Source organism: Colossoma macropomum, unplaced genomic scaffold (assembly GCF_904425465.1).
Source record: "Colossoma macropomum unplaced genomic scaffold, Colossoma_macropomum, whole genome shotgun sequence".
NCBI lineage: Eukaryota > Metazoa > Chordata > Actinopteri > Characiformes > Serrasalmidae > Colossoma > Colossoma macropomum.
This window is the reverse complement of record NW_023494825.1, coordinates 1,285,855-1,307,354: the sequence shown is the minus strand read 5'-3', so window position 1 is coordinate 1,307,354 and position 21,500 is coordinate 1,285,855. Positions and strand designations below refer to the sequence as shown.

Here is a 21,500-nt window from a genome sequence, read left to right as displayed (position 1 = left end):
CAGGAACACTGGGAGGAATATCATTTAGGAGTTTAGTTTTTCTTGACGAAGAAGATGAACCAGAATCAACTGGCCCAGAAACCGAGGACCAAAGTCAGAAAAGGTAGAGCAGTTAATGTCACATTCACTGTTTAAACTCACAATTGATTAAAAAAGCTTATGTAATCAGTACTTTTTGCTCTTCCCACTGTATCATTATGTATTTGTTCCATGCACTTGCTCATATTTTCTAGCCTGTGAAAGCCTACCTATTAAGGTCATATCTACAGTTTACATATAGTTATATGCAAAAGTTTGGGCCCTGTGTTCCCTGGATATGTTCATGTACTTTCACTTAGAAAATCAACAGTTGTTTATTTGGGAAGTGGAGGGATGTATTTGTATGTTTTTTCCTTTGTGAGCTCATTTGAATTAAAACTGACATGATGGAAGAGGACATGTTTGTCCTATTTCAAAATAAACATGACAAACAAACAATTGCTTGTCAATTTTTTTTATTTTTTACAAGGGGTTAACAATAAACATGGAACCCAGAACCTTTGAGTATTTGAAATGAAAAGACATATTTGATCTTATCATTTCACATGAAAAGATGCACATAATATTATATCAGATGAAAGCAAGAAGGTGTTACATAGAAATCAAGATACATACATATTATATATATATATGATTTATATGTATGAATAAAAACTCTTCACAGAGTTTATGTGGGCTCATATGATCTCACTGTATGTGCTTTATAAGAGACACTGGTGCTATGATTTTTAATATCAGGACTGTACGTTTAATGCATTTGCTTGGTTCTGAGTCATAACAGTAGAAATGTGGTTAGACCTTATATCTTGATTTCTATGTAACACCTTCTTGCTTTCATCTGAACACAGGTCAGGCTGACCCAGTCCAGGACACCACAGCTCAGGTTGACCTACCTCAGGCCACTGCAGCTCAAGGTGACCCAGTCCAGAACGTCCCAGCTCAGAGTGAATCAGTCCAAACCATCACAACTCAGGGTGACCCAGTTCAGAACATCACAGCTCAGAGTGACCCAGTCCAGACAACCACAGCTCAGAGTGAACCAATCCAGACCGTCACAACTCAGGGTGACCCAGTGCAGACAAACACAGCTCAGAGTGAACCAGTCCAGAACATCACAGCTTGGAGTGAACCAGCCCAAACCATCACAGCTCAGGGTGACCCAGTCTGGACCACCACAGCTCAGAGTGAACCAGTTCAGAACATCACAGCTCAGAGTGAACCAGTGCAGACAAGCACAGCTCAGAGTGACCCAGTGCAGACAAGCACAGCTCAGGGTGACCCAGTGCAGACAAACACAGCTCTGAGTCAGCCAGTGCAGAACATCACAGCTCAGAGTGGAGCAACTGTCAATTCATCTTTTCTACAAGGAAATGAGTTCTATGGCCCAGTTTATATTGGCATTGGAGCTGACTCTAAGCATGAAGGTAACTGAGCCAGTCTGAAGGCTTAAAACATTTGAACAACAATATTATGAATTCAAGAAACCAACACATCTCAACAATAGGTCAGACTGTATATCGTACTGGGTAACTACAATTGTACTGTGTACTGAGTAAAACTTTATGATATAGTTACTTAGTAACCTGGTATCTATGCAAGAACAAATATAATGAATGAATACAATATTCATCTATACTTTATAATGTGTTACGTTGTTTGTTAAATTGTTTGTTCACCCTAGTATTTAACATTGGATAAAGCAAATTTACTCAGAGAATGTGATGATTAACTCAAGAGTCAAGTCAAGTCAATAGAATTTTTTATTGTCATTCCATCTATGTACAAGTACACAGTGGAGGGAAATTACGTTCCTCCCAGACCAAGGTGCAACATGGAACAAAATAAGACAGTACAGCCAAAGTGCAAATGTGCAGACCTAAGTGTGCAAATATGAGACAAGAAACAATACGATAAGTATGATAAATAAAACAGACATTAGACATAGTTAACAGACAGGACAGTGCAGTGCCGTCACAGCACTCATTTCTAAACATGAGGTACTGATTTAGTAACTAAGATTAACTAATATAGTAGCAACTGGGAATTGTCCATGAACAAATACATTAAAATGATACAAATCATAAAAAACTTGGTAAATATTAGGAACAAAATATGTGCTGCTTCATGAATGAATGATGGACCTGAATGTATCTAATAGTTGCTGTCAAATAAGTCAAATAAAGGACATAAGTGGTAGAGGTAATAGATCCATGAAAGACGAAAGTAATGAAACTTCACAAGGTAGTAGCCCACCTCAGAATAAAAATGAAGCTACAAATGGACAGTTTATGAATGGCAAACTATGATGTTTTCCTTACTTGTTCATTAAACAGGATATTATTTTTCATTGTTTTGAGTATGCTGTGGTCTTAGTCTCAGCGGTATGGGCTTACAAACAATCATACCGGTCCTACTGAAGGTTTTTTTAGCTAAATTCATTTGGACATTGGAATCATCAACTGGGTAAAGATACTAATACTTATTCATTAGTTATGAGTATCTCTGCCCCCCATGTTAATGTGGTAGAGTATCCTACAGAGTTCACATGTAATACATGAAGGACCAGTGGAAAAGCAGCTCTACCTATTGTGTGTTTTCATTAACAGGAATTAAATGTTATTACTAAAACTTCATCAGTAGTTAACAGTATCTGCACCTCCTATATAAAGTGGTAGAAGGTCCTATGGAGAACATGAAGTATGAGGTACATGAAGTATTACTAATGGCCTATTGATTGCTAAAAAATTGTTAATAAACAAGTTGTAACATTACAAGAATTAGTAGGCTAATTTTTCTACTTGTCGCCATTTCAAGATTTTGGACCAAAATTTCTGACAATGCCAGAACATTATCACAGCATGTGTTGTAGACATGAAGACTTTAAATTGGCCACCATGGAGCATATTGCATTCAGTGTTCCAAGACTGCTGATTTTAACTCATGGTCAAAGAATTATTTCTCAATTTGTACTTTTTTATCTGTGATAGAATTATCCTGATAGAAATAGTACAGCATACATTCACCATAAATTGTAGGACAAAACAGATCTAATTTGTTACCACTGGTAACAGGTATGCTGACCCTAGAGGAACTAATGAGTCTAGATAATATTCACAATATATTTATCGTCATATACTTATATTTATTGTCACAATATACTAATATACTTTCAGCTAAAATTCTTCTGATTCTAGCTCAGTTTGGATTTTAATGTCTTTATAATTTATTGCTGTTCATTTGTCCTTTTTCTCAGCGGTAACTGGAAAGAGCCCAGTACTGTCCTCCACTGCAACTCCATATGAAGATTCAGTTAGTGTTTCCACTGCAGGTAAACAAGTTTTCATAATATATAAAGGATATGTATTGTATATTCTCAAATGCTTAAGCACAGCCCTCAAATGAAAACCACTGCTCACTGTGTAAAATTTTCCACATCAGTAGTTCATTTGCACACAGCTCTAAATACCTGTCTCATTGCATTCATTTCTAATGATAAAATATTTTTACAAATAATTAACATTGTTGTATTGAACTGGTCTGCTTACTTTACAGTTTTTATTTTTTGTGTTGCTTTTTCCATATTTGTTATGTTTACTTCATTTTCTGTTTAACATAATTTTATGTTACTGTAAAGGTAAACAATGCAAAGACATAAGGTTCATGTGGCACTAGATTTGACAGTGTAATTACTGTAATCAATTGGCTACAAAGAAAATTTAACTTACTGTATAGCACGTAACTGCTTCAGTGAGAAACAAAGTAAAGAAAACTGGTGTGGTGAGTAAGCATTGGAGATTAAAACAGGTGATTCTGTTGATTTCTATTACTCTCATATGCATTAATCTATTTGCTGATCTCTTTACATGCAAAATGGATCAGCCATCAGTCATAAATTGTCAAACACATATGTTACATAACTTGTAGTGTTCTGGTATTGCTGTATTGCCAAACAAATAAACAACAGGTGACTGTCAGGGACAGTGCCCATTAATAGACAGTATTAAGAGAACTGTAAATCAGCCAGAATTAGTGAAAAACCTTAAAATGACTTACAATAAAAAATACATATCCTATCATACACAGTAAAACATTATTAGCAAAAGACATAAACATACCGACATAAAATCATTACAATCAAAATTAGACAAATACGGCATACAAGTCAAATCACTTGTGAATCAGTATCCAATAATTATCCATATTCCATCATAGGACCTTGACCATACAACACACAGCATCTTACTCCTGGGAACAATAGGGAGTTGGAAAAGATCACATTATATTGTAGTTTAGGATGCTCTTAGCTTTCACAACACAGTCAAAACAGGAAAAAGTTTCTGGTTGAGTTCTTCCCACTCTACTGCCCACTCATCAATCCAACTAAGGATATTTTTTGAGCATGGAGATAGAAGGTAAATCATTGGACAAAAGCAGCACAAAGACAAGATATATAATCTACATAATATCTTTTATCTTATCAACTTTTTGCAAACATATGTTTATTCTGATACTGTTGCCACTGTTCAAAAAATTGGCACAGGGCAATTTAAGACAAGGAACATTATGAAATTCAAAAAACATGTTCACAGGTATTACAATTATCCTTAGGTATAAAATGAGCATCTAGAAAACTCATAGTCCTTTATGAGCATGAATGGGTTAAGGCTTATCAGTTTGCCAAAATGCATCAGCAAATCAGTTTAAAAATAACATTTCTCAGCAAGTACGGCAAGGATTTTAGGTACTTCATCCTCTACAGTACATATATATCATATATCATCAAAAGATTCAGGGAATCTGGGCAAGGCTGAAAACCTTAACTGAATGCCCATGATCCATGCTGTCAAACAAATGGATAACTTGCACTTTTGTGAAGGCACCATTAACACTGAATATTGAGAAACATATTCTGCCTTCTACATGACATAGTTTTCAGGGACAACCATGCTTATTTCAACAAGACAATGCCAACCCACATTCTGCATTTGTTAAAAAAAAAAGCATGGCTGCATAATCAGCATGCAGTCCAGACTTATCCCCCATTGAAAACCTGTGCAAAACACAATGATAAATGACACAGTTGCACAGCTTTGCTAACAGAGGAAAAAAATCTGCTTTCAAAACTAGATCAGTTTAGTACCCAAATGATTACTAAGTGCTATTACAAGGAAAGATGATGTAACACAGTGGTAAACATGCAGTCCCAACTTTTTTGGAATGTGTTATAGGCATTAAATTTAAAATAGACATACATTTACAAAAGAGTTAAATTCATAAGGTATTTTTTCCAATTTTAAGTGAAACTGAATTTAGTAATGTCTGCTTTCTGTTTTTACTTGCATTTTACACACTGTCCCAACTTTTTTGAACAGGGTTTGTATATCTTAGTCTAAGCCTTTTTCAAAACTATCGGAAAACAAAATCCCAGGCATCAGGCAGCAAATTCATAACTGTCATGTAATAGCTTTCTGCTAGAGAGCTTTTATAGTGTAGTAAAAAATCACTGGAATTGCCCTCTAAAGGGATGGTGATAAACACCACTGACTATTTGCTCTTGTCTTTGATAAAATGCTTTATACCAAATCTTTGTGTCTTATCCTTCTCTGACAGAAGATCAAAAGAAATGCACCCAGTTGAAGTCCACCCTCGGGCAGCTATATGAAAGTATACTAATTGGGAATTCACATACAGGCCACACAAAGTTCTTGGAGGATATCTACACTGATCTCATTATAGTGCAGAATGAAAGTGGAGGAGTCATTCAAGTGCATGAAGTGATGCAAATGGACATATTATGCAACAGACTTGCTAGTAAGGAAGTTTGTGTTAAATGCAGTGACCTTTTCAAGGTCCAGCCTGGTACCAGTAGACGGAACAGAAAAGTGTTGACAATGGGAATTGCTGGTGTGGGTAAAACTGTGTCAGTCAACAAATTCATACTTGACTGGTCGAAGGGAGAGGAGAACCAGGACATAACCTTCATTTTTCCTCTTTCTTTCCGTGAACTGAATCAGAAGAAAGAGAAGAAGTTCAGTCTGATTGAACTACTGAATCATTGTTTTTTTTCTTCAAAAACTGAATTGAAATGTCTTCCGGAGGATAATGGTAAAATTTTATTTATTTTTGATGGCCTAGATGAATGCTGCTTTCCTCTTTGCTTTGAGGACGGGGAGGAAGTCAAAGATGTCAATGAGAAGACCTCAGTAGGATCACTGGTCACTAATCTTATCAATAGAAATCTGCTTCCATTTGCTCTCGTCTGGATAACTTGCCGACCAGCAGCAGCCTGTCTGATTCCCCGGGACTACATCAATCTGGTGACAGAAGTACGAGGATTCAATGATGAACAAAAGCAGACATACTTCAGCAAATACTGTAATAAGGATATGGCAATGAAAATTGTTTCACATATAAAGAAATCAAGGAGTCTCTACATCATGTGTCAAATCCCAGTGTTCTGCTGGATCTCTGCCACTGTGCTTCAGCCTCTGATGGTTCAAGACAGCAATAAGGAAATCCCTGCAACTCTGACAGGAATGTACATAAGCTTCCTACTCCAGCAGAAAAACTTAATGAAAAAGAAATACAGTAAGAAAACCACAACTGTTGATGCAGAGCACATCATTCTGAAGCTGGGTAAACTGGCCTTCTGTAATCTTGAGAGTGGTACTCTGAATTTCTATGAAGATGATCTCAAGAAATGTGGCATTGATGTCAGTGATGGCACTGTGTTCTCAGGAGTGTGCACACAGATTTTCAGTCAGCAGGGAGGAGTTTCTGAGAGGAATGTTTTCAGCTTTGTACATCTTAGTGTTCAGGAAAGCCTTGCAGCTTTATATGTGCATCACTCACACTGCAACAAGAAAAGGAATGCATTCAAACAGGAGACATTCTTGAACAAGCTTAAATGGAAGAATAACAGAATAACAGATCTCCATAAGAGTGCAGTAAAAAGAGCTTTGCAGAGTGAAAAAGGACACCTCGACCTTTTCCTCCGTTTCCTCCTCGGCCTCTCACTGGGGGATACTCGGCATGTCCTAAGTGAACTTCTGCCAAATCTGAAGATCAAAGCAGAGAGTGTTAGGGACACAGCTGACTATATCAAGAAGAAACTGCATGAGGAAATATCATCTGACAGAAGAATCAATCTCTTCCACTGCCTGAGTGAACTGAAAGACAATTCCCTGACAACTGAAATACAGGAATACCTGAACTCAGGAAATCTCTCAACACAGAAACTCGCATCTACACAGTGGTCAGCTTTGGTGTTTGTGCTGCTGATGTCAGAGGAGACCCGAGAGAAGTTTGAGCTGAAGAAATACAGGCCATCAGAGGAAGGACTGAACAGACTCTTGCAAGTGGTGAAACACACAGGATGTGCTTTGTATGTAAAATTTCCATTTCATTATTTCAAACATTTGTGTTGTAATTATTGGTACATTTCTGTACATACTTTGCAAGTACATAGAGACTTATGGGTAACATTTCACTTAAGGGTCACAACATAAAGATTGATTATGTTGGTAATAAGCTATTAACTCCTCATTATTTATATATTAATAGTGTTCATTAAGCACTATTTATTATTTAGCATAGTAATTGACTACATTGTTGAGAGATAGTTTAGTTTGTCCTTAGTTCATTGCTTAATTGTTGAGAAGTTTAAAAGCATTTAAGATAGTTCAGCGAATACAGATCTGACTCAATCCTGTAATGATCTAGTCTCTGATCTAAGTGCTAGATTATATGAAACCCTTGACATTTTCACGCCAGTCAAATGGATAAAACTCATATACTCCTAAAAATTCATGGATAATTGCAGAAACACACCAGCTTTAGAGAACTTGTTGTAAATCAGATTGCTTATGGAGGAAAACTAAACTCCAGGTTATGATTTTCTCAAAGAGCAGATCTCAATCCATAATAATGCTATGAAAATATCCAGACAGTCATACCTCTCTGGTATAATTCATAGACACAAAGACAATACTAAAATCCTTTTTCCAACATAGACTGACTAATTAACCCCAGCTTTTCTGCTAGTGCGTCTCATGGTGATTTATCTTCTAAAATTTGCGAAGAGTTTGCAATCATTTTCAAAATAAAATAGACAGGGTATAACTCAGCTGACTGAAACAAGCTCCTATTATTTTCCTGATGAGCCAACTACATCAGTAATGACATCTTTTTCTGTTACAACTGTTGTAAACAAACGAAACTTGTCCACATGCAATCTTGACCCTGTTCCTACTTCATTCCTTAAGATAGTTTTTGATTGTGTTCACAATTATGTTTTAACTATTGTAAATTGCAAATATTTTTCCAGACACTTTTAAAACTGCCTTGGTGAAGCCACTGCTAAAAAAGTGTAGCATGGATACTAAATAATTTTAGACCAATTTAGAATCTACCTTTTTTAAGTAAAGTCTTAGAAAAGGTTGTTTTTAAACAACTAAATGCGTATCTAATATCAAACATTGATGACACCACCTGATGACACCCAGTTATACATTTCTATTCCTTCTGAAGATCAAGACTCTGTAGACAGACTAACCAGCTGTGTGTCAGATATTTCTCAGTGGTTGTCGCAAAATCTTCTACAATTAAATCATGAAAAAACTGAAATACTGATCCTTGGTACAGACACTCACAAAGAAATCCTTTATGAGAAACATGGTCTTTTAGCTTCATATACCAAACCTGATGTATGAAACCCGAGTGTGATCTTAGACTCTGAGCTCTGTTTTATCCTGCATGTAAACACATTCACTAAAGTAGCTTTTTATCATTTGAGAAATATCGCTCCAGCCTTTTCTATCTCAGAGCGACGTAGAGAAACTTGTTCATGCATTTGTTACAAGCAGAGTTGATCACTGTCGTGCTCTTCTTACTGGACTTCCTAAGAAAACAAAACATCCTTTAAAACTAGTACAAAATGTACAAATGAAATGACTGGCTAAAGAGCACTGCACAAAATGACCCAGCATGACTGCTGCAGTAATTTTTGTGTTTCACTGTGATCATCACTGAGCTCCACCTTCATTCAGCATACATGCATACCTAGTATTAGCCTTTAACACAGTAAAATCACATGGGCTCTCACATATTGCTTTAATATGTCAGTGCTGCTGTCTTGTTACAAGGTCAGGGGCAGGCTTCATCCTGAGGATTGAGGTTAGGAAGACACCTCTGGTGTATAATGAAATTTTATCAAGTGTATCTTTCAAACTATAGCCATGAATTGAGCAATCTGCATGTATGCTCCAAGGCTGAGAAAAAAAAAAAAATGTTGTTGGTCTCCAGTTCAAAATGGGGATATATGTTTCAGAAAACAACACAATTTCTCAGTTGCTACATTTGATGTCGTTTCTTTGTACTCTTTTAATTTAAATATATGGTTTAAATGATTTGCTTGTCATTGCATAGTTTTTGTTTACATTTTACAGTGTCCCAACTTTGTTGGAACAGCACAGCTCTGTTGCTTTTCCATCTTATCTTCACTTTGACAGTTTGTCTCTCAGATGTGCATCACTTTCTTTCATTCTTGATATTTACGCACGCTGTATTTTTTTTACCAGTATGAAAAGGCTTTGTGTCTGTGTCCTACACACATGGAGTTTTTTATACTGTCACTGTATGTCACACAGTTTGTTTCTAGCTGTTTTGTGTGTATTTGTTGTTGCTCTTTAATAATGCTGTTATCTGTGTATGTGGTCACATCCAATTCTAGTATGCTGGGTTACTTAGTTATACTCTAGTGCAGGCCTAAAAAGCCACTGCACAGATAATCAGACCTTATTTAGCTAAGTCATTATGCTGTGCCACAAGTTTTTTTTCTTTTTCCCTTTAAGCATCTCTGTGTATGCTTTCTCCCTTTGTAGATTAGCTTCATGTAACCTTGGGGTAAAGACCTGTGAAGATCTGGTATCAGTTTTAAATCTGGAAAACTCCTCTCTGAAAGAACTTGACCTCAGTAACAATGACCTGGAGGATTCAGGAGTGGAGCTTCTCTCTGCTGGACTGAAAAGTTCACAATGTAATCTGGAGATACTCAGGTCAGCTTTCTGAATGGTAATAAATCTGTAAAGTAACTATAAACTCAAGATACTCATTTTATTACCTAGGTTTTTCCCCTTTATTTCTTGTGAAAACAGAATGATATTATATTATACTCTAACTGCCCCAGTCATGTAAAATATGTGAAATCTTGGTTGAGACATTTAAAACATTTTTACAAATGTTTTGCTTGTATTGTAAGATCTATTACATCAACTCTTTCTTTGCAGACTAGCTTTGTGTAATCTTGGAAAAAAGACTTGTAATCACCTGGAATCAGTTTTAAAACTGGAGTCCTCCTCCCTGAAAGAGCTGGATATCAGTAACAATGATCTGCAGGATTCAGGAGTGGAGGTCCTCTCTGCTGGACTGAAGAATTCACACTGTAAACTGGAGATACTCAGGTTAGTTAACACCGTTAGCTAATATTGGAATGTAATATTACACCCTGATATTCATTGTTTAACAAGCAATACATATTAAGATAAAATTTCTAATCAGGGTGAATTCCACTTTGCAGTTTTTCAAAATATATTATTGAAATATAAACAAAGTCATTGACAGAGGATTGATGTGAAGTTATAAATTTTGCCAAACTTTAATCTTTACAGCAGTGGTGAAAAAAACCATCAGTCACAATGTACCCAAAACAAATATAGCCATTGTATTTACAATCTCAAACTACCAGTGCACATACACATCTCCTTTGTTTTATATATCTACTTGTAATTTAGGTGCCACTGGTCAAATTATGTTTTATTGATTTTCTAAGTGAAAATAAGTACACATCCTCTACATAGTACATTTCAATGCACAGTCACTGTTTATTCATTATTTTTAATAATGTTCTCTGCAATTATCAAAATTTGATGTTTTTTATCTTTGACTTGATGAATTGTGATGTTGATACTCTAAACTAGGGCTGCAACAAAAGACTAATTTGATAGTCGAATAATCTATCGATTACTGAAACGAATAATTGATTATTCGGATTGTAAATCATTACAATAAAAAATGAATTATGTAGCTATTAGCTTGTAAATTTCACTTGAGGTTGTTTTATGCATTTGCTAATTAACAATGAAGACAATAAAAATTAATAACTTATTCAAAAATTTACTGTTGTTATTATTGCTAATACAAAAGATAAAAGAATAAAACTCCAGTATCTTTTTCCTGTCAAAATTTAAAACCACGGATGTGCAAAGTAGCAGCAATAAAATATAACAAAACTAATTCAGTTTTCCTTTAATCACGTAAATAAACAAATCAATCTAAATTTAAAACTAATTTTAAAAACAGTGCAGTCTGCGCTCTGTGCTCTGCTGTCTGTCTACACTTTAGTGCAACTAAATTCTACAATAACATATCTTTAGTGAAATGGAGTAAAGTCAGCATCTCTCTGTGCTCCTGTGAGAGTCTCGCTCTCATTTTAACAGCGGATACTCCCTGCTGCAGAGGATATGCGCTCTGACGGAGCAGATGGGAAAGTGACGAATGTTTGTGGCATACTTGTTCTGTTTGAACAGTTAAATTTGAACGATTTTGAAACATTTCATTTCAGCGGTAACCCTTCGTCCAGCTGCCCTATATGTTCATGTAGAGCTACCTCCTTAAACTGTGAGTATGTGGTGCTAAACGTGCACTGAGAAGAAAAACCTGTTTGTAAACACTCTCCTGTGTTTGACGAATTTGAACACACCGGCAGCCTCAACGTGAAGGCAACGCTGCAATGTTTAAAACTGTAAATGTTATCTGCAAAGTGAACAGGGTCCCTGTGAATAAAAGTTACTTGCTTCTCTGTTTCAGCTCTCTTAACGATACCAGAGAACATGCACTTCGAAATAGATGTTACAGCTCAGCTCAGAACATGAAATGTTCTGCACAACTAGCACAACTATCGCCGCGTCCCAAACCACACACTACTGTACTTCACATACTACACTAATGAGTGCACTATTTAGAGAGCTTGTATGCGGTTTGGGATGCGGCGTATCTTACTGAGAGTCTTTTTTATTCAGTGGACTCACAAGTTTCCTCTTCAGAAGTTCCAGCATGGAGGATGTGCTCCCATGCCAGCTAAGGTCGGCTTACAAATAGCACAACTGACATTTTTTCCAGAGTCTACACTTATGAAGATTTTTTTAGGCAGCCATTGCGCTATTGTTAACTCGCGAGTAAGTGGTTAATGCAAAACATTCCTAGTGAGCGCGTGAAAGATGCGTAATGACGTCACCAACTAATCGACTACTAAATTAGTTGCCAACTAATTCGGTCGTCAATTTTAGTTGACTAAGTCGCATAATCGTTGCACTCCTACTCTAAACTCACTCAGAAGCACAAGATAAACATTGTGGACCAAATTTAACACTGTGGAAGACTGTGTTTTGTGTATTTTTCCATAACAGTACTACTCACTGATACCATGACACACATCCATGCTATATCATATAAATATGTTAAGCTGTTCCTGAGTTCTGAAGCTGAGAAAATCAATTAGGAAATATCTGCTGAATACATTAATTGGGTTCTAAGTGTTAATTAAATGGGCTGGACTTAAAATAAAAGGGAGAGCAGGCAAAAAGATAACAAGACGTACAAGTGTCAAAGCAAAAACATTCTCCTTTATATGATTTTCTATACAAAATGTGGAAACTCTGGGTGCTTTTTACACTATGATCTTTAAAAGAGTTTGAAATGATCTCAGTGATTCTTTTTAATTTTAGATTTTTTGAATGTTAATAATTAGCTAAGTTTAATTGCCAATTTTTAGCATGTTTCTACAAAGTTCATTTTAATACTGACATGTATCACTCAGTACCAGCAGTCTGTCTCTGTCTGTTTTCCTCTTTCTCATCACTCTGTAGATTATCTGGTTGTATGATCACAGAGAAAGGCTGTGCTTTCCTGGCTTCAGCTCTGAGAACAACCCCCTCAAACCTGAAAGAACTGGATCTGACCTACAACCACCCAGGACAGTCAGGAGTGAAACTGCTTACTGCTAGACTGGAGGATCCACACTGCTCACTCAACACACTCAGGTATGAACAGCTGTTCAGAGGTATATGTGTGTCTCAGAATCAGAAATATTTGTACTGAGTAATGTAATCATCTGCGTCTTCTGTATGTCTGACAAAGCTCTCCAGCATATTATTTTTAGATATGAAGTGATAGTGTAACTGTCAGGTGGTCAAAACAGATCAGATGCTTGCAGATTAAAAGACAAGGTTGTATTTTACTTGAGAGCTTAGGAGTTTCACAAAGAGCATAGTCAAAACAGGCCAGGGTCAAAACCAGAGAGCACATTCACCAAACCAAAGGGGACATGCAGAGAGAATCCAGTGACCAGTCCAAGTTAAAAAAAAAAAACAAAAAAACATTGCTTTGGTAAATCAGAGTAATATAACAGCCCATGGGACCAACCACTGAACACAAAACACCCACCCCCAAGACACAGCAACACACGTTAAACATATAACATATACTTTAAATTAAAGAATAACAACATAAATAACACAAACAGTCCCTTCTTCAGAGGACATTTGCCTCCCATGAGCGTCCCAGACATCCGTTCAAACCCATAGCAAGAGTGGACCTTGATTTTCTCTTCTCTCTTGAAGATAAAGCGTTAAGTGTTGTTTATCTGATGGGGACAGTTTTGGTGGTCTACAAGGTCTTGCAGTTTTTTCCCATTTTCTCTATTTGTTTTAATCATATTTTGAACTCATTATATCTAATGTTATATATCTTAGTTTATATCTAATTTTCCTCAGAAACATTTTCCTAAAAAGAAATAGCTTATAATTGACTGCAAATTAAATAAATGAAGATCTGTTTCTCTTTGTATCTCTCTCTGTCACAAATTGTACCCTAAGCCCTGTGCTTCACCTCAAATTGCATTCTTTGGTGGTGTAAAATGTGCAGATCTTTAGGGCAGTCCTTAGGGGTGTTTGGTTTAATTGCATGCATTTGGAATAGACTCATAGTGGACACAGGACCGTTTATACTTCCCCTCCCAAAGATCCTACATTCCAGAACTGGATCTGGTACACATCACACAGAATTAACTGCCATAATGTTAGGATAAGCACTCACTTTGATGTCAAGTAGTCTGTCTTGGCTAGGCCATCAAAAGATTAAAGTGACATGGTACTAAGATGTTATGACTGTTAATGGGAGCCACGTGGCAGCCTTTTATCAACCTTCTAGGTTAGAAAGGATGAGCTAGAACCTGTCAACAACAGGTATCCATGCTCTGGCTCTGCCCAAAGGAGTGGATTGAGGAAGAGTATCTCGCAGGGAACTTAGTCATAGTCCACACACACACACACACACACCATCTAAGCCGCTTCTCCTTCTGGGTCACGGGGGGAGCTGGAGCCTATCCCAGCAGTCATTGGGCGGAAGGCAGGATGTACCCTGGACAGGTCGCCAGTCCATCACAGGGCAGACTGACAGACATACACATTCACTCGCACACTTACACCTAGGGCCAATTTACCATGTCCAATTGGCCTGACTGCATGTCTTTGGACTGTGGGAGAAAACCAGAGTACCCGGAGGAAACCCATGCAGACACGGGGAGAACATGCAAACTCCACACAGAAAGGACCCTGGTCGCCGGGCCGGGGAATCGAACCCAGGCCCTTCTTGCTGTGAGGCGACAGCGCCACCCACCGTGGTCCACAGTCATAGTCCAATTGGAAGAAACTGAATTCTGAGAAAGGAAGTCAAAGAAGAAAGCTCAAGAAGGAAACCATTTTAGACTAGAATTTGAGGAAAGTTCAAACATTTATTTTCAGATCTGTGAATCTAAGTTTTCTGTTTGTTTCACGTGTTTTATGCTTGTTGTAAACCTGCTCAGTGCTATGCTGAGAGAAAGACAGGAGAATGTTATTTTGTGTCCATAGCAAGAAAATTTAGGGAGAGTCATGCAGTCTCAAACCCTGAGTATCTTTGGATACGTTGTCCTAGAGCATTGTGTGGCTTACAGTCTGGTCCTCAGAAGCAATAGAGCCATGTGGAAACAGCATGACAAAGCCCTCTGAACAGGTGATCTTCAAGTCTCACTCTGTAACCACCACGAGAGCCCTTTGTTGAAGTTATCATGTGTGTTTGTGGGTAATTATCACTGCTGATGCAAGATCACTCATTACAGGGTTGAAGTTGTGGTTCAGAAATGACATTGAGGTCAAATTTACTCCCTTTTAACAAATGCAAAAGCAAGTAAATTCAGTTACTGTGACCACTACATCGTACAGGTTATCCATGTGCTGGATCCGGCATGTCAGTTGTTCTACTTTTTTTAAATGAGCTAATTTGGACAGTGACTTCAGAATACAAATGTAGTGCAGCACATTGGCAACTTTATTCATTATATACATTTTTCTCTCTATGATGGCCAGACAACTGTAAACAACCATGCATACTGATTGACCTTCTCTTATATTTCAATGAATTTTGGATAATAGGCCTCTGTTGTGCCCACATTGTGGATGGGGTCTTTGCCAAAAGTCACACTAGTACATACTAGTGCATTAGGACATACTGCACTCAAATGGTCAAATTAAGAATAGAATGAAGCCATACTCTGTTCTGAGAACAGCCCTTTTATTAAACCCAGCAAGCAGAAAGGCACATACATAACACAGAACCCATGGGGGGAGGTCACCACCAACCACACACCACATAGATTTTATGTCAGCAGTGCCCCCCACACACACAAACACCCACACCCCTGACACAGAACATCGCAATAAACACATAGACATAACTTCAACTAACCAGCATCAACATAAGCAACATGAACAGTACATCTTTTAACTGAGGCATGTGCCTCCCATGAGGTTTTTCCTAGCATGCCTGCTGCTGCTTCGCTGAGTGCCCCTTGCCACAATATGCAATAATATGAAAACAGATATTGATAAAATAAGAATCTTCTTTAGATTAAATAAGTAGAAACTATAACCTCCCTTTTAATACAGTAGAGACAGTCAAGTCATCCACATAGACAGAGAGACATACAGAAAGAGAGACAGAAAGAAAGACCAAGAGAGAGAGAGAGACAGAGAGAAAGAGACAGAGAGGAAGAGAGAGAGAGAAAAAGAGAGACAGACAGAGAGAAGAGATACAGAAAGAGAGACAGCATAACTACATAAAAAAATTTAAACAAATAAAACAGTGCAAAAGCTGAACCCTTAGAGCTCACACATCAGCTACCATCTAACAGCCTTGGAGCTCAGACCACATCTGCCAAACAATTTCAATTTCAACAATTAATGAATCAAACCCAAAATTCTTATCTGGAGTACTGGGATGACATAAAACAAAAAAAAATTAATCTGCTATCAAACCATAAGAGAGAATTACATATTGGTCACATATTTCGTCTCTGCCAGAGACACTCAACAGAGGCACATCTGAACAAATAGGGGCTAAGTGACCACAATCTACCACAGAGTGGGGCAGACACAGGAAAACCTGTCTGCCCAGAGAAGAGAAGCGGTGTGGTCACTGTGAGTCAGGGGAGGGGAGATGGAGAAACATGTCCTTCTTTACTGTCAAAAATACAAACATATCAGAGTTACTCCAGTAAGAAGTACTTCAGTAAATTCAGTACCAAAATCCCTGAATTCAGTGAAATCAAAGGAACTTAAAGTGTTATCAGGAGAGGGCCTAAACACTGTTCTGACTGACAGATATGTAGAGGAGCCTGAAAAAGAATGGGTTGGCATGGTAAAGATGGACGCTTCAGTGAAATGTAGTGAAATTAAATGTATGTAATATTTCATGTATATAAAATATAATATTGTTAATATATGTAGAACTACATGTATGAAATATATTTTGTGAACTGTATGTGCATGAACTGTGTGCGTTTGTGTGTGATTGCTTAATAGACATAAACGTATGTTACACTCCTTGGCAATACTTATGTGATATGGTCATGCCAATAAAGCCTCCTTAAAATTAATTAATTTGAGAGAGAGAGAGAAAGAGAGAGGAAGGTGAGAACATTTGAATGAACATATTAAAGCATGTGTGTGTGTTTAGGGTGGAACATGGAGGTGAGATCAGAATCAAACCAGGACTGAAGAAATGTAAGTACACACACACACACACACACACACACACACACTCTCTCTCTCTCTCTCTCTCTCTCTATATATATATATATATATATATATATATATATATATATATATATGTATATTTGTGTTAATATCTCTTCCTGTGTGCAGATTCCTGTGAGCTCACTCTGGACCCAAATACAGCACACACACGTCTCTCTCTGTCTAACGGGAACAGAAAGGTAGAGTTTGTGTGGGAGAAGCAGCCATATCCTGATCATCCAAAAAGATTTAATTACTATAAGCAGGTTCTGTGTAGAGAGAGTCTGACTGGACGTTGTTACTGGGAGGCTGAGTGGAGCGGGTGTTGGGCTGAAATAGCTGTGACCTATAAATCAATCAGCAGGAAAGGACGCAGTGCTGATTGCAGATTTGGACTGAATGAAAAGTGTTGGAGTCTCATCTGCTGTGATAACAGTTACTCTGTCTGTCACAATAATAACAGAACTGATCTCTCTGTACGTCCCTCCAGCTCTAAGAGAGTAGGAGTGTATGTGGATTGTCCGGCCGGCAATCTGTCCTTCTACAGTGTCTCCTCTGATACACACACACTGACACACCTACACACAGTCTACACCACATTCACTGAACTGCTCTGTGCAGGATTTACACTTTATTATGACTCTTCAGTGTGTGTGTGAGAGAGATAGAATAACCTTCTCTCTCTGTGTGTGTGTGTGTGTGTTTGACATCAGAAAGACATTGCACTCTAACGTCAGACAGACATTGAATTTTAGTTTAAAATAAAAATCAGGTTGACATCAACCTCCAACATGAGGACTGAACTGTAGCCCTGTGATTAATGGACAACCTGATCTACAACCTAAGCAATGACTGCATGACTGAGCCCTGGCCACCCTAACAGCAAATTTAATCAGATACATACATCACCCTGCTGAACTCATTTTCAAGAAACTAGCGAATGGAAAGCAGCTAACATTAAACCTATCGAGAGTGCATTTTTATTTTTGAAAACAGCACAATCAGTGCTTAGCAACTGCTGCTATGCACAATTGCTTCAATACATTTTCACTGCCCATCATATTTGTGACTAGCATTAGGACACTGAGGTCCACGGATGTTTTATGAGTGTTTGAGATTTAATATCAAAAAAGGGATAAAACCTAAAACAACTAAATGAGCAGTTACTGGTTCTCAGCTGACCTCAGAATAGCTGTGGTTTGGCCCTTGACATAACTGTTCGCTTTGTTTATCTCTGTACGAGACACCACACTGCCACACTGAGTACCAGAGTACCCTTGACTTTTGACTTTTTAAGATGTTTGTATGCAGCACGCATGCTGTAGACTTAGAACATATTGCTATGGTAAAATGTAAAAGTTTATAAGCATAATTTGCTTTTTTTGGAGCACTCACAACATTGCTAGATACATCAGCATGCTTTAGTTCCAGTAGCTGTCCAGTTTAGGCTACAGGATCCATAGTTGGCAATATAAGCAATTAGATGAGGAATTTAAGTTGTATTTTGTCACTTCACATAAAATACTACAACTAGCATGAGAAAATCCACTGTTAACTAGCATATGGATGGTATAGTGTCATGTAGCTAACATTATTAAGAAATCATCAGGTACATTGTACTTTGTCTCATTAATTGTATGATTAGCTACCTTTCCCTTTTGCTGGGGTTTGGTACAAACAGCCTTTTCTAGCATATGTTTAATGTGTGCTTTTTCAGTAGTTAATGAGGACAGAGATGCAAAAGAAACAAGCAGAGAGAGAGAGGTAAATGAAATAAAATCTATTTGAAATTATCACTTGATTTAGTGTAGGTTTCAACATGTATTTTCAGATAAAAGCAAACATGAATAAATGATTAAATTATACGTACAGGGCAACTGGAATCAAATTTGTCTGTAGAACAATAATAGTAGTTAATGGAAGAATGGAGGGATGAGGATGGAACAAATAAAAGGAAAAGGTGTCTAACAGATATGGCTGGGTGAAAAAAGGAGAAACTTACAATTAGTTTAATACTTATATTTGGTGGTTATTTTATTCACTGTGACATGTAGGTCACATTTGTGTAAAATGGGCCCCATTAAAATTCTGATCCTAGTTACTCCCCTGAGAATGTCCACATTGAAACTAAAAGAGAAAACTGCACATACCAGTAGAGAAAACTCTGCACATAGCCTCCAGCAAACTCATCAAAAATACTTGATTGGTACTCCTGACATTTTTAGAGGACATGGTAGTGTGTGTGATGTTTTTGCGATTGTATTAGACATGGTAATGTAGATAGGTTTTTTTTTTAGAATGGCCACTAGGATGACTAAAACAAATTTTGCATGGGGAAAAAAAGTTAAGCAGTGATCTATAAGAAAGTAAGCATACACCACCAGTATGGCAAAAATATACATGGAGGTAAAGGTAGTCAGAAAGAAAATTTACATTGCATATGCTGGAATGTCATTAGTGTTTTCTTAGCAGTCTTGTTGGTTTGATGTCTTGTTTTATTATTATTTTTAATTGAATATTTTTCTGCAAAAATGTTTGTTTCATTTACTTTAAGAAACCGCATTTGTTAAAAAATAAGTGTCCTATTATTTTTCATTATTGTTTTGTTAGATTTAGGTTGAAAATGAAGGAAAACCTGCCACTAATTTAAAATGATCACTATTGCTAAATACATTTTAAAGAAATCCTTTAATGTAATTTTAAATGTGAAGGCTGATCATAATGAGAAATATGAAAGCTGCTGGTATATTGTCATTGACTAGTTTATGTATATAAACTAAAGGCACATAGCAGCCAACTCTGGAACAAATCCAGTCTGGATTGCTTACAAATCTGGGCTTCTTGTGCTTAATTTGAGGTCCAGATTAGGGCCAGTTGTGTGTTTAATTTTTGGCTGACATATGGTCCTAGTCTGGTGCATACATGGTACGCATATTGTAACCAGGAGCAGTCCACCTAAGTGCAGTCAATCCATGTGGCAAGTGGGCCACATGAAAATGAGGGATGTGGGCCAGATTTTCTAAAAACTCTTTTAATTTATTGTCAACTCAGTTTTGTTGTTGTAAACAAAATCTATCAATAATTAAAGTACATTTTTATTACTTTGTAGTTTTTAGATTTAGTATATTTAGTCAAAATAATAAATAAATTGCAACCAAAAACGTTCTTTTGGTTTTTGGCCAGGTTTGTCTTGGATTTCAACATCCCTCTAAGAGAGTAGGAGTGTATGTGGACTGTCTGGCCAGTTGTTTAATGTGTAAATATTTTTACCCTGAACTCTTAAAATTGCTGCAATTATATTTAAATAAACATGCTGTCACCTACTGTATGTGGTATCAGAAATAGTGACAATCATCATACATAATCATACAAACAGTGTTGTAACTGACATATTTATTAATGTCATAAATAAAATTGTTCATCAAGCTCACCAATTGAAACTGGAGTATGATTAAATGCCCTTGAATGTCTCTGTATTTATTTCAATATATTTTTAATCCACAAGCTTCTTTCTCTTATTAAAGGGTAATAAATACAGAGAGAGATGCAAGTATCAGAATGAAAATAATAACTGATCTATCTAGAATTTAGTAAACAATTAAAACAGATGCATATGCTTACACAGTATTGCTCAAGTCTATTAAGCTGAGTTAGTTAACCAAGAGTAGTGAAATATCTGACTGACGCCTCCTACCACTCCTCGCTACCCACATACTGTCTTTAACACTCAAACAGGTTGTAATATCATTAATACGAATAATATATTAGGCTTCTTCTTCTTAATTGCTGTTCACATACACATACATATCCCTGATCTCTCTAACACAGTGTAGTCATCAGACAAAGTACTGAGAGAGAGAATGGCAATGACAAGGCTAGAACAGCACTTAATCCACCTAAAGTAATTGAACATAAGTAGAATTAGGCTCAACTGGGCACTTTTAATGTCTGGTCCACTCAGCATAGGTGGGGGGCCAAATGTTACCTGTTCTACTTTTGTAACATACGCCATTACATATCTATAACCGCAGAAGGGCCACATGATAATGTGATTGCTTGTAAACATGTGTTTTTGCATGCTTCACATGTGAAACATAACGCTGTTGTTGGAAGAAAACCTCATATCTCCAAAATGATAACTTTACAGGAGAAGGAAAAAACCTCAGTCAATGTAACTTTTTTTTTTCCAAGTCATTTTGGGTCAGTTCTTTTAGTCCATTTATCATGAAATTTATATACAATGTAAAGGGAAACAAGTATTTTCAAAGTATGGCAAAAACTGAAAAATGCCAA

At 37.0% G+C, this 21,500-nt stretch overlaps 1 protein-coding gene across 1 annotated transcript; it reads left to right on the top strand.

Moving 5' to 3' along the window:
- The first annotated feature begins 682 nt into the window (after nucleotides 1–682).
- LOC118800191 (NACHT, LRR and PYD domains-containing protein 12-like) lies at nucleotides 683–17,866 on the top strand. Its single transcript, XM_036560368.1, has 9 exons — nucleotides 683–710; nucleotides 888–1,463; nucleotides 3,293–3,367; nucleotides 5,650–7,423; nucleotides 9,921–10,094; nucleotides 10,326–10,499; nucleotides 12,963–13,136; nucleotides 17,149–17,195; nucleotides 17,337–17,866. Exons 1-9 carry the CDS (start codon nucleotides 683–685, stop codon nucleotides 17,864–17,866), a joined length of 3,552 nt encoding a protein of 1,183 aa, XP_036416261.1.
- Nucleotides 17,867–21,500: the final 3,634 nt, after the last annotated feature.

Coding starts and splice junctions, on each gene's coding strand:
- LOC118800191 (XM_036560368.1), top strand. CDS start 683: ATGAATAAAAACTCTTCACAGAGTTTAT. Junction 13,137..17,148: donor TGCTCACTCAACACACTCAG/GTATGAACAGCT, acceptor GTGTGTGTTTAG/GGTGGAACATGGAGGTGAGA. Junction 17,196..17,336: donor CAAACCAGGACTGAAGAAAT/GTAAGTACACAC, acceptor TCCTGTGTGCAG/ATTCCTGTGAGCTCACTCTG.